The 14,583-nt window shown below is 37.3% G+C and overlaps 1 protein-coding gene across 1 annotated transcript in view; it reads left to right on the top strand.

The window, feature by feature from the left end:
* The first annotated feature begins 234 nt into the window (after positions 1 to 234).
* The window catches only part of ITGB8 (integrin subunit beta 8), a 984,437-nt gene continuing 970,088 nt past the window's right edge, over positions 235 to 14,583 (top strand). Inside the window, exon 1 of the mRNA XM_044064706.1 lies at positions 235 to 1,131. Within this exon, the coding sequence (XP_043920641.1) occupies positions 999 to 1,131 (133 nt within the window). The 5' untranslated portion in view covers positions 235 to 998. The remainder of the gene's footprint in view (positions 1,132 to 14,583) is intronic.

The raw sequence follows: 14,583 nt of genomic DNA, 5'->3' as shown, positions 1-14,583 counted from the left end.
TTTAAGCAGAACTTATAAATGTGGGGAGTTCGTGCCTTTGTTGTGAAACATGTAAAACAAACACGATCGTAGAGAATGCAGCCCTACGTTGATGAAAGTGATAAATAGTAATAATAATAATAAGGTGGGCGAGTGCAGCCATCTCAGTAGGAGGACTGCTGAAGCCACTTGACCACACAACGTGTGTGTTCTGTACTACTGACTAGAAGGGCTGGCACAACATACAGCTGAGCTAACCAGCAGACCAGCAGTGCCGGCATGATCCAACTAATTGGCAAACTAACCTTGTGGGAAAGTCCCTGCGCAGGTGAAAGCCAGGAAGGGGACGTGGATCTGAAATAAAAGATTCAAGTAGTGTGCTTAAATCACAGCAATAAGCATGACTTCATTCTTTACAAATCTGCCCGCCTACGCCTTAGTGTAACAGGACCGCTCATCCACATAGCAGTAAGCGAGGGCGCGGACTGAGGGGCCAGGGAGAATCGGTGGGAAGAAAACATGGTGAAAAGTACAGAAACATTCACAAGAGCAGCGCTCTCAAAACAAACTGTTGAGCAGAAAGCGCCAATGACAACAGTTCCTGGTAAACGATAAATGGCTATATTGCCTGGAACTTTTTCTGTCCCATTCTGCAGTTCCACCTGCACTTTCCTTTTCTCTGGACTTGCACTACTGACCTCATTTACGCAAAGTACCCTTTGAGCGACCAGAAAAGGGGGAGGGGAAGAAAACAAAACGGGCTTTGTTATGAAAATGTGATGATGCATCGGCAAGGACTGGCGGGGGTGAGAGGCAGCGTTATCTTTTGATGCAGGCGAGTGTGTGACAATCCCGCTTGTCGCTCAAGCGTACAAAAGTTGTGTTTCTGGGGTTTCTGGTTAAGGGCGCTATGGTACCAGTGACAGGAGACGACTGCTGCAGGTGTTGTCTGCTTTCCCCAGGGGAATTTGAGATAACCTTACCGTGTGAACAGACTCGCTTTTGAACTCTTCTGCGCTATGAAGCCTTGGCTCTGTATTGCTGTCAATACGGTACCCTTTTCTCGCCAAAAATGCCAGTCTGCTGTGAAAATGTCCTACCCAATTTTATGCATTCTTGGGACTATGTTTTACTCAGTAGTTGCTGGAAATGGTAAGTGTTTCTTGTTTAATAAATGATATTTCAAAAAAAAAAAAAAAAAAAAAAAAAACAGTGAAACTAGCTGTTAAAAAGAAGGCACAACTAGAAATAAGGCATATACTGAATGAATTCAGAAACCTGCTGAGGATTTGTAGCAGGTGGATCAATGAGCGGCATAAAAAAACTGCGTTGTGCACACGTTTTGAGCTCAGAACAATCCTAGAAAACCCATAAGAGAAATGCTGCATTTGCCTACCCAGAAGTTTTACTGTGATATGTAGCAAATCAAAAATAACTTCTGGTAGATGTGCCATGTACAAAAGCCTGCATGGATGGTATTTTAAGAAAAAAAAATGAACTATTCCAGTTTACTTTTGCTGTATTTGCTTTCCATTCCATTTCTCAAACGAGGACCCTGAGAATATTTTTATAAAGTTTCGGCCTCAGTAAAGTGAATTTCTTCTGTTGCAATGTTTTATAAAATGCAATGTTGCATAGTGTTTTATCCCTTGTGCACACCAATTACTCCATGTATTAACACATATTTCTTTTAAAATATTATTTTGATCTGCCCCTACAGGGGACATAAGGTAGTTTATAATCTGTCACCCTCTTTCTCCCTTGAATTAGTTCCTCCTTTGCATTTGTAGAAGAATTTTTTTTTCTTACACCAGCTTCTCTGAAATTGTCCCTACAATGGCCAAGATCAGATCTTCAGCTCAGATGATCAATAACTTGAACACATCATGGTGTATGCCACTATGTCAGGGTCTTTTCTTTATGATATGGGAAAAGAAATTTGAAACTTCAATAATACACAGCCTAACAATCAGTGCATAATTCTTTGTAGTTATGAAAGGCAGGAAACCTAAATAAAATTCACTGGATAACATTAAATGTAAACGTCAACTACCACAATATAGTACAAAGTAAGGTAAAAACATATTTGAGTAATGACCAAGAATATGATTTATATCAGTGTATCAGGTCAGGTTGGCTAGCTGGAATGCAAAACTGTTTTGGATGCCTAAAATGTAGGGGGTCACAAACAGCCAGTGCAGTACAAGGTGTTAGTATGTCCTACCAACAATCCTTGCTCAAGAGTATAGCCTGGATTATTCTAAGGTGAAGCCAGGATTATATAAAGTATTATCCTACACTGGTCTTGTGTATCTGACTATGTGATGTGGCACTCTACTGACCACCACTTGAGAAGGCAGCAGTAGATTTCATAGGGCTGCATGCTGGACGTCATGTCCCTGCTGGTTTTCATTGCACATCCATGCATACAGGGTGAGCAGAACTGAGTAATAATATCTATGGATGAAAACAGAATGAATGCTTACCCACCTATTTGATCTAGCTATATGCATATGCTGTAAATACCCTTCTGTTAACTTCCTCCAGAGAAATGTGATAGCCTGACATTTCTACCTTTTTCCTTTATTCTGTTACATTGAAAAATGGATTACATTTATTTAAAACAACTACTTCATATTGTCGCTTTATATTTTACATTTCAGCTACATACTTTAAATATTATAATCACTGTTTATAAACTGTAAATGTCTTATGTGCATGCTTTTGAACTAAAGGCAACTGTACTTTAAAATGTTATTTTAAAACTCCAACTCGCTTATGTAGTTTGTCATAATTATCGTAATCAAATGTTGTACACTGTAACTGTTATGCTGTACCATGTTTACTCTGGTTTGTTTCCATTTAGTATACGGTAAGGTTGGCCCTGGCCATGGCAAAAAAAATTCAATCGGCCAGCTCTCTTATCAGATAGATCGATAGATAATTCACACCTGTCTTTACTTGGATAAATAAGCAGTCCAAACTTGTCTTGACTTGGATAAATAAATAATTCACACCTGTCTTGACTTGGATAAATGAGTTATTCACACCTGTCTTGACCTGGATAAATAACTAGATCAAACATGTCATGACTTCTTGTTAGTTATCTTTACTGTTTGGCTGTTAATTCCATTTATCAGGAAGGCAGAACCCAAAAGCAAGGGGTTATGCTCTGGAGAAGCCAGAGTATAAATGATGTTTGTCTTGGTATGGATGAGAAACAGCGGTTCCTCAGGCCTTTAAGATTAGGGCACTGCTCGTCTGTATAATGCATGGAAGGCTCAAACCCCTCCCCGGCTGCCTGGAAGATAACTATCTGTGGCCAGCCTCTTCTCATATGTAGATAAGATGACCTGCATTGAGAGGGCTCATCAGACTACTGTGGAGTCTGATGGTTGGCAGACATAAAGGGGGGAAAAGCACAGATAAAAAGCAAAAAGGTGATACAGTGGAATTATCATACTCTACAGCAATAACCCTGATCAGGTGTAAATAAAGTTCAGTCAGCTTACTGATGTGTTACACAAGGAATTACTGGAAACTAGGACTTGTCTGCAAAATGGCCTAGTTATTAATGATGCTCTGCAATTAATAGATGTTATAGAACTTAATCAAATAAATCCAAGAGTACCAGTAAACAGGCAGTTATCTATGAATGTGGACATTGTGAATGTAATAGAGACAAAATGATATGGCCCGAGAATACGTTTTCCTAATGGATTGGGAAGGGAGCTCTTTCATTTATGAGAGTAGTAAAACAAGTATGGATTGTGTTTAGTCTAGTTGACTCAGATAATGAACAGGCTCTTGGCTTTAGAAGAACTGGGCTACAATGGAGAGGAGTGTAGACAGCATGCAACAGGGAAGCAATATGCCATTTCATAATTTAATTCTGAGTTGAAAAAAAGTTGATTAGACAACACTGCAGAATATAAGGGGAACATACCTCTCAACATGCAGACATAGAAAATCTTGACAAAGGCGTTTAAACAGTAGGTCCAAAATCTGGACAGCTAATTACCATGAAATGTGCACAGCTATTAACACAACCTCTTCCACTTCCAGTAAGATAGTGGAATATCACTAGTCAAAATACAAGTTTAAGAAACAAAGTGAAAAAAAATGACACAATATAGAATCTACATATAGTCAAGGTTTATTCAGATGAAGCTATGTCTATGAGTAGTAATTAGCAAAAGTAAACTCATATATAAAAATAAGATATCTTCTTCTATACAACACCTTATTTTCAAGAACCCAAATTTCTGAAATATGTCAAAGTAAAAAGAACACAACAGGCACGCACAAACACACACACACACACACACACACACACACACACACACACACACACACACACACACACCAAAAGGGCACATAGATAAAGATTATAAAAAGTACCATTATGGGAGCAGGACTGGCCTTTGGTCAACTGATGCCGCAGGCAAACGGACTTCACAGCAACCCTCCCTCACCAATCAGTGCCCCCATTCTGGTCTATCTACATCATCCAGATTACTGGAAAAGCACCCCTGCTAGAGAGGCACCCTAGGCAGCCATCTAGTTGGCTATGGTACTTTTTATAATCTTTATCTGGTGAATGTGAACTACTTTACATTTATTTTATAGATTTTTTCTCACTCATTCATGATAGATATTAGAATAATGTCAGTGATACCAACTGATAGTACAAGCAAATCTTAACAGTATTAGCTGTCAAGATGGTATGAAACCTCTAGATTTAAAGATATCTGATCATAATAACTTCCCTCAAGCCTACTATACCTATAGAATTCCTTTGTTTTGTATGTGAGGTATGAGGTAAGAAAGACTTCAGTGACAAGTTACTGAGGGACACTGAGCACAACACAAGCCAGCCAAGAGAACCTGTGCTATAGGTTATGCATGTCTTGAAAATGGCCAATCTATGCATAAATAAAAATAAATGTAAGTATATAAAATAAATGTAAGCATGGATATGCAAAAGTATGCGTGCTTGCTATGATTCACCCAGTGCTTTTAAGAAAAGGTCCTACATCATGACTCTGAATGAACTAGGGTACCTAGAAAATGAACAAATATATTTTACCAGACTAGACCAAGGTGAAAATGCAAACCAAGAATGATGTCATAGGAGGAACATCCAATAGTCAAACTTAATACAGCTGTTGTTAATGGGTAAGAAGAAATAGTATACTGATTAGCTGGGAGGAACAATTTATCTGTGAGGACGGAAATGTACAGATTAAATGAAACAAAGGAGCTTTATCTGCTATTAAACAGTTTTTACTCTTTGAGCCAACCAGTCATTCCCTTCCCACCTAGGAAAGCCTTTCAGCCCCGAATCAAATGCGTGGTCTACGTGTATTTTTTTATCATTCCAGTTGCCAGTTTGGTTATGGATAATTAATATGGGCGACTGTTGCTTAGGTGGAAGACAGCTGAGTTCCAAATTCCTACTGCCAGCTGCACCTGGATATATCAACAACCTTTCCAGTAGGATGAAGCTTGCTTGGCAGCTGGCATACACACACACACACACACACACACACACACACACACACACACACACACACACACACACACACACAAAATGTCTTGGTAACTGTTGCTGGTGTAGTTAGCAGAGTTAGTTTTTCTTTTTTCCCCACTTGCTAACTGTAAGTGTAAAGGAGATGGCAGCTACTGTTGTAGATTTTAATCTCGAACCCCATTTTCTAAATCTTTTTTTTTTTTTTTGCATTCACAGTTTTATTTTGCTTATACTTAACAGGTTTATTCAATTCAGCTATTCAGCTCGTAGTCTCATAGCCCTCATAGTAAGGTAATAAAGCATTGCAGCATACATAGAGGGATGACCGACAAATCCCCTTTTCCGACCTTTTCCACTTCTTTCAAATTGCACTTTAAGTCTAAATCTCACATTGCTATGTCATGGCTCAGTTCAACTCAGTTCTGCTGTCTCATTGAATTTTGTAGCCTGTACTGCCCCTTGGCTGCACACAAGTGGGGAAAAAACTTGTTTGAGTTAAAGCTCCAGGTTATCGACAATAGAAAAGACTGCAAAATCGTAACTTAAAGATCACACTAACTGTTTTGTGACAACCTGTTGGTTAAGTCATAAAATTCTGTGTTTTTTTGCAAAATATGGGACAGCTGAAAATATGAGAAATATAAATTAATAAAATAATTTCAGATTCTGTTTGAATTCTTAAGTATATTGATAAAGACATAAGCAAGTTTTGGAACTGCACTATATATAGGCTTCAGTCATCATGGTGAAATAGCTGGGCTATTGGCTGTTGCGTGTGGACATGGAATCAATATGTAGTATGATTTCAGAGCCACCCATCATCTGTAGAAATGTCTTAGAAATGCCAGTCCTTTTGTTTTGTTTGGTAAGTTTTTCCAGTATATGATACAAGAGATGAATTCCTAATACTCAGAGCCTTCAAAGTGTTTTTATTTTCTTTTGGCACACATTGTTATCCCTTGCACCTAATGCCTAAGGGCGTGTAGTGACCTGGATTTCTACTTTAATATTTCTTGTTGCATCTCCTCACGCAGCAAGCCCTATCTGTGTTTTTCCTCTCAAGGCCTATGGCTCCAGTTTTCAGTAAGGAATTTTGCCACAGTACCTAATTCCCACCCCATTCCCCTTGAGATAAGCAGGCAATTTACTATTTACCATATTATCCCATTTCTGAGCCCTCTGGCACCCAGGATGCAGTTAAATACTGAAATACCAGTGTTTTGGGTGGATGCCATATTCCCATACCTTTACATGTTTTCATGTAAGAGACAAGTTTTTCAATTAGTGAATTACATTGTTTTAAATCATTACAATACATTAGACTATATTTTCTTAACAGCATCAGGAAGGATCCCATATAATCTACAATTTAAAATCATTTGGCATTCTACCTAACCATCCTCCCTTTCAACCTTCACCATGTTCTCCTGACGTTTCCATTGAGTCTGTTTCTCTACCACCCAGTTTAGCATTCCATTCTGTTTGCAACTCTTCCTGTGATGTACTTTTCTCATACACAGGGAGTAGTTACATTTCTTGTCATGGTCTTTTCCTTCTACCCAGTTGTGTTATTCATGGTGAATCTTTCACAATTCCCTGACCTGACATTATGCGCTCATATGACTGGTCTTTATTGAGAGGAGTACCAGCTCCTCTAGTCTCTACTTATACAGGTTATACTCCAAACCACACACCATTGCTCTGGTTTTCATTTGAACACCTACCAAAAGCCTTTTGTCTTTCTCTGGCTTCCAGAGCTGCTCACTGTTTAAAGTAGCCTGACCACAGTCCACTACAAAAGAAAGATGTCTATGGACTTTATCCCCTAATGGGCTTACTCTAGTATTTTGTTCACTGAATCTAAGGCTCTGTCACTTTGTATATGATGCTCTACTCCAGATCTGATCAACATCCCGACTGCTTTTTCTTTTATCATCAGTTGCATTGTTACCAGCAGCTGACATATCACTCCAAGGTTGTTGTCACCCAGGTGCGATAGAACGTCAATTATTGGAATGCTGGTTAACCGAATGACTGGTTATCCAAACAGCAGCCCTGAAGGTGACGGACCATTCAGGAAGTGACACGTAGGCATACAGTGTGAGTAGATGGGTAGAATTGTACAGTAGTGTGTGCGCATACAGACCGCTAAAGCGGAAGTAAACAGTATTAACCCTGAAACACAAATTTACAATCTCTGAAACACTCCAAAATGGTGAGTTTGTCACCAAATTACAACATGAATATGAAGCCAGAAAAATCTACAATATGTGGCTTAAAGAAGGGAAAAGTCACCATTGAATCTTTCATGATGAACCTTGATTTGGCTGATAAATGCAAAAGACGAAGAAGTTATCAGAAAATACGAAGTCAGTTGACACTGCTTACAACTAAACAGAACTGTAGATAGGATCACTGCAACCAAACTATCGAACACCAGATGGACGAGCAGGAAAGGTTAATTTATACCAAACCAACCCTGCTCATGTGATTAAATTAATTGCATGATTGTCATCAATTGATTAATACAACTCTTTTTCAAAACATTAAAACTGCAATTTTACTATCAAGTCTTTCCTTAGTTTGCATATAGAAAAAGTAATAAATGTATATGTAACTGAACTTTCCAAACCTAAAAATATAACTTAATACTTTATGTAAAACTGTGTTGTGAAAATAAGTTACAAAAGTTTATGTTGAAATGAAATGCTTTCCTTTCGGTACTTTAAACACACATTTTGTAACCACAAACACATTTCCCTTTCTCATAACTTCAAAACAATATACAAGTTTTGAAAGTATCAATTAGATACTTACTACAAACCTCTAACCTATTTAGTTCATTAAAAAATATATATTAAAATATACTGCTTGGTTTAGGTGACAATAAAACAACTAATAATACTGTAAACATGACTATTTTAATATTTAATGCTTTTAGATGATAGTTGAACCTTAGAAACTCAACAATGACCAGATTCAGAACCATTAATCCAGTTACCCCTAAAGTTGAAACAATGTGGGTACTTCAGTTGATCCTGTTTCTTCTAGCCCTAAGAATGTCCCCTAAACTTATCCCTTCATTAATGCCTGGATATTTGTTAATTCTTTGATCCCCAGCTTTGTTTCCCAGTCTCCTCCTCTCAAGTCTTGTTTTACATTGTCCACTACAAAAACTTTAATGCCATGTTTTTACAACTGAGAGAATGCTTGTCTTGTCTCTTTCCTTGTTTTAATGTCGCTATGTGTTCTATAACTCCAGATGAATTACAATTGTAATTGCACTTTGCATACAAGGTGCTTTTACGTGAGAATATGAACCCCTGCTTTGTTAATAAGATAGAACATTGCTTGCATCCTAGAGCTTGCTGTTTCTCTTCTAATTGAATGTTTTGTTCAAATATTCCCTTCAAATTGATGTTTCTTTTCCTAGTAAAAGTTATATGTTCAGGAAATAACTTATTAAATTCATCTTGTGATGTAATCATAGGCCATAAATTCCTGATAGTGTTTTCAATTAGCAAAGAGTCCTGAGAATATGTATATACAAAATTTTATGCTTGTCACATTTTGTGTCATGTTGCTTCCTGAGTACTACAGGCCCTATTCCCAACAGAGGTTTAAGATCGCCTCTTCTATGAACAATTTCATCCAGTATAACCTGGAACAATTCAAAAGGATAACCTCTAATGTGAAAAGCTTTTTAAAAATTCTGCCTCATCTTGAAATAGTTTGTCTGTACTATACATTCTGGACGCCTTACTAGCTGTCCTTTAATGATGCCCTTTTGATGTGCCAGGGATGACCACTATCGAGTATGCATTACAGTGTGTTTCTTTCCTGTATATCTGTGAAGTGAAACCTTTTGATTAGGTCTTTTGTTAGTGTAATGTCCAAGTAATTCAAACTTTCTTTACTCAACGTGTAAGTGAATCTAAGAAAACAAGTGGTGTTCTCCAGGTACTCTATAAATCCTAAAATTGTTGTTCTGTACCTGACCATAGGATGCAAATATCAAAACCTTTTGTAAAATACAATATGTTCTTTCCAGCTGGTGTTGTGTATGAATTCCTTCTCCCACTTGTGCAAAACTATATTTGCATATGCAGTAGCATGGGGGGGCACACCCCAGCCACCTTTTTTGTTTGTAAAATTCTTCATTAAAATTTATAAAGTTGTTATGCAGCACAATTCTCATAAATTCTAGTATTGTGTTAACTAGATCAGTGCTAAGTCCTGATTCCTTAACAATGACTTCTCCGAACCAATCCATACCTTGCTCGATGTCTATTGTTACCATAAACAAGTTGGAATTGTCAATTTCTTGATTTATATTCAAACAAAATCTAGTTGCTTAACATATTTTTTCAGGTGGAAGTCAATGAATTTACTCAGAGATTCAGTTACACAGCCTGGGATACCAAAGAGTACAGCTGTTTTAGGTTTAGTTACAAGTAAAAATTGTGAGTTTTCTCATCCAAAAATCCTTGCAGTAATAAATCATGTATGTAGTATTTGATTTTACTCACTGCTATGTTAAGTTCATTCAAAGAGCTTGGTTCATAGGTGTTAGTGTTTTGTAACAAAGCAAAGATGTAATTTCATGAGCACTATACCCCTCCCTTGTCCGGCTTCATTACTCTGATTTTATTCTTCTTTAAATTATTAACCACCTTCTGCAAATATTCAGGAAATTAGTAGAGCCATAATTTTGTTTCTGTCTAAATTATCCCTAAAAATTTTTTCTATAATTTCTTCAAACATTTTTAGTTTAGGTGGACAGGGGGTTAAAAGTGCTACTTCTACCCAGAGTAGTTTCAAGTGGGGCCTGATTTTGAAAATAGCAGTTAAATTTAAGTTTCTTACAAACAATTTAAGCTCAATTAAAAGCTTAGGAAGAAAAGCTGGCTTGTTGGGTACAAATTGTAGTCCTTAGTAAATAATTCAAAAAGTCTTTGGTAATGTTTATGTCTGTGTAATTATATATACTGAAACTGTCAGTGTGAACACTGCACAAGCCGTGCTCACTTACAACTCTAGAGACCTTTATGTCATCTTTGTTAACAGAATGGTCATTACCTCAACGCCCTGCCCCATACATTCTGCTGGTATTGATTTGATTTCACCTCGGTCTGCCCTGGGAAGTTGAAAACCCTGCTGCATACTGTTGGTACTTTTTTATGCAAGTCTCTCACTTCTCCTGGGCATTTCATCATAGTTGTAGCCATTATTTCTACTATGAGAAGTTACAGTCTCAGTGTTTTCAAGGGTGTTTTGTTTATGAGCTCCCCCTGCTGGGTATGCCCTCCCCTCTCTATATTCCATTAAATCTCTTTCTAACTTTCTTGCCTTCCTGTCTAAAACTTTAAAACAGTGCTCGTCTACTTCTCTGAACGTTTCATTGTATTTCCTTTTATAACTTAAAAATCTATCATCGTTAGTGATACTATCATGCAGTACATTTAGTTCATTCAACAAAACCTCTTCTTTTTTCATGTAGTCATCAACCATTAATTTCAAAACCTCAATTCCAGTTTTATTAAACAACTCTGTTAGTTTAGAATGCAAAGTTGAGCCTGAAAAAGCGCAAGCAGTATATTTTAATATATATTTTTTAATGAACTAAATAGGTTAGAGGTTTGTAGTAAGTATCTAATTGATACTTTCAAAACTTGTATATTGTTTTGAAGTTATGAGAAAGGGAAATGTGTTTGTGGTTACAAAATGTGTGTTTAAATTTGTAACTTATTTTTCACACAACAGGTTTACATAAAGTATTAAGTTATATTTTTAGGTTTGGAAAGTTCAGTTACATATACATTTATTACTTTTTTCTATATGCAAACTAAGGAAAGACTTGATAGTAAAATTGCAGTTTAAATATTTTGTATTAATCAATTGATGACAATCATGCAATTAATTTAATCACATGAGCAGGGTTGGTTTGGTATAAATTTGAAATGAAGCAGCAACCTATGTTGTGTGCAATAAAAGAACTTTTTAACCTTTCCTGCTCGTCCATCTGGTGTGAGTTGCAGTGATCCTATCTACAGTTCTGTTTTGTGTCTTTAAACGGAGGGTTTTGTGCCTCAGCGCCTAGTGGGATTCGTGGTACTGCTTACAACTGGCTTCTTCAAAAATGGTCAGCAGATGAACCGATCTCTGTTCCTTTGCTTTGGGAAAAAGTGTTACAATTCAGTGAAAAAAACAGTAGACCCTTGACAACTTTTCAGGTGAGTACCGAATGGTTGAAACACTTCAAATCACATCATGAAATTCATGAATTACATATCGAAGGAAAAATCTCTTAGCAGACAAAACACAGCTGAGACCTTTAAAAAGACTTACAGAATTAGTTGAAGAAGAAGGATACAGCTTGGACAATATTCACAATGCTGATTAGACTGGGCTCAATTGGAAGGCATTGCCTTGAAAAACACTTGCCTTATCTATGTCTGTCTGTATCTCTCTGCAACACTCATTTCATTTTTTCCACTTTTTGGATCATTCAGATGCTTATATTTAGGCAAGTCAAATGTTTTCCTAAATATTAATATAAACATTACATCAGAGGTAGCACTGGATGCAGAATGTGCACTTTTTCAGTACATATTTATGTAATTTGACCAGAGAAGCTTGAAATCAGAAGTGTGACCAGAGAAGTTTAAAATCAGAAGTGTGAGCTTTTTAATGTTAATCATTTTTAGCTGATATCCTTGCTTCCTTGTGCTTTTTTTTAGATATTCAGCTGTAGTCTAAAGTCCCCATCAAGATCAGCTAAACCGTTTATGTGCATGTACTTCTTTGCAGTTTTGCTCTGTGAGGTAAAACCATTGACATTTGTATATTCTTTTATTCCTTCATTCTTGGGCATTCAAAGTAAATGTGTACAGGTTCTACAACTTTCCAACATCTCTAACAATCTTCTGTGACCCCAGATCCATATTCTTTAGCTCACTAGGCATGTGCTACCATGCCATGTCACCACCATGTCTTGGCTAGTCTGTTTACCTCTGTCATCCAATCCATCAATCTTTCCCTGTCTGGTCCAATTAGTTAGTTTTTGTTTCTCTGTCTGCATTAAATTGTTCCAACCTCCTATTCTTTCAGGTACCACTTACTCCCAGCATCTTTCTGTAGATCCTTCTAAGGCGCCCTGTCCAATACTCCTCATTGTAGTTATCCTTCTGCCATCCACAATGCCCTCCTTCCTTAGCCTTCTCACCGCTCTTCTTCCTCACAAATACAAAGTTCCTCTCTCTGTACTGCACAGATCCTTAATCTGCAGAACTCATTTCAATGCATCCTCTGACTTTCGATCTGCTTCCCAGATGCCTTTTCCATTCCCTTTCGCATCAGTAACCTGTATGATCACAAGTGCATTAAACGCAGAAGACTGTTTCAACGCCCACTGTTAAGATTTCTTCTAAGAAAAGACCACAAAAGTCAGTTGCAACAACAAACAGACACTTTCTGATGATAAAGAATGTCCGTTTTGTTACAGAGTTCTAATATTCTTTTGCATCTTAAATTTCAGATGCACTAGTTCCATGCCTTCCAAGATTGTCTAGAACATTTGATGGATATTTTGCTGAAAATTTTTCAGTTTTTCTGCAACAAAAATGTATATGATGTGCAAAGAGTTTAGGAGTCATTTGATGCCAAGAAACTATGGATTTTCAGTTTTTCTCTGATGCATGTAAAGTTTAGCAAGGCTGTACAAACCCATTTGATAACGCACCCTACAATTCCTAAAATTAATCTTTTGACTTTTTTTCTCTTTTCTTGGAACCGTATGATATTGTGGTACAGGGTAATAACCCATTGCTCTCTGTCCATGTCTTCTGCTCTTTATGACCTGCACCAGGTGTCTCTGATATATGCTACCCCTTAGGAAAGACAAACCTATCATCAGCAGTTTTCAAAGTCACAGAATCAGTGTGTTGCAGATGTATTGGGATTTTGCATTAATAATAAGTCAAGTCACTGAGTAGAGGATTTATGAATCTGAATTTTTCTCTTTGCAATTACGTAGTGTTGAAGGACATGTCTCTGTGTTTACACTTTGGTAGCCCTTCTTGTCTGGGTAGTGGACTTTTAGCTACACCAAAACCTTCCTGACCCCACTACTGTAAATATTATACTTGTTTGTGAGAGTTCCACTACCTATATTGCCTTTTACTGTGCTTCTTAGTGGGTGTTTTTTGTTTAGGTCATTCTATGTCTAGGAACTTTGCACTTTTCACACTTATAACTGCTAAAGTAATGCTGACATGTAGCAGCCTTCATCATTTTCCTTATTAATGCTTATAGTTCTATATTTCCCTTTGGTACATTGCTATATTTGTAGAATACCTTTAGTCATTTATTAGAATTTATTTGCTTTACTTGTCTGGTGGCTGCATAAGGTTGAAAGGGGTAGTCTCATCAGCCAGTCACCAACCTTTATAAATAAATATGAAATAAAGTAAAAAGAAAACCTGATATTCATTCCCATCATCTTTCTGGCCAGCCTGATAGACATGGAATCTTGAGGCAATGTAACAATTTTCTCATGTATACTGACAACCACTTACTCCTGAAACAAACAATTACTTTATGTGAGAGATGTAATTACACTGTTAAATTGGATGCAAGACTCTCACATAACGGCAGATCAAAAGTTTTCCATCACACATACTTACCATACTAAATAAGGACACAACACATAAACCCACATATGTGGAGGTACTCATTAGTAACTTACCAAAAGATCAGAGGCCTCCCAAATGGAAACCACTTGCACACATAACAACACACACATCAGTGTCTCTACAAATAAGCCCATAAGGTGTAATGCTGCAAAACCTAATGCATTAGTCATAGGTGATCCCATTGTGAGACACACAGATGTTCCCTTCACCAGGATGGATAAGGAGTGGGTTATGGTTAGCTGCCTGTCAGGTGCCAGGATCCATCAATTCACTCAAGCACTTAAGTCACTCAACCACATATACTGGTATGACTCCATCCTGTTCCATGCGGGGGTGAATGACTTGAGTCATACCTCAATGGACTATATGAAGAGAGAC

The sequence above is a fragment of the Protopterus annectens genome, chromosome 3.part0, assembly GCF_019279795.1.
Source record: "Protopterus annectens isolate FY-2018-M chromosome 3.part0, PAN1.0, whole genome shotgun sequence".
Lineage (NCBI taxonomy): Eukaryota > Metazoa > Chordata > Ceratodontiformes > Protopteridae > Protopterus > Protopterus annectens.
The sequence above is the reverse complement of the archived record's forward strand: the minus strand, read 5'-3'. Positions and strand labels throughout refer to the sequence as shown.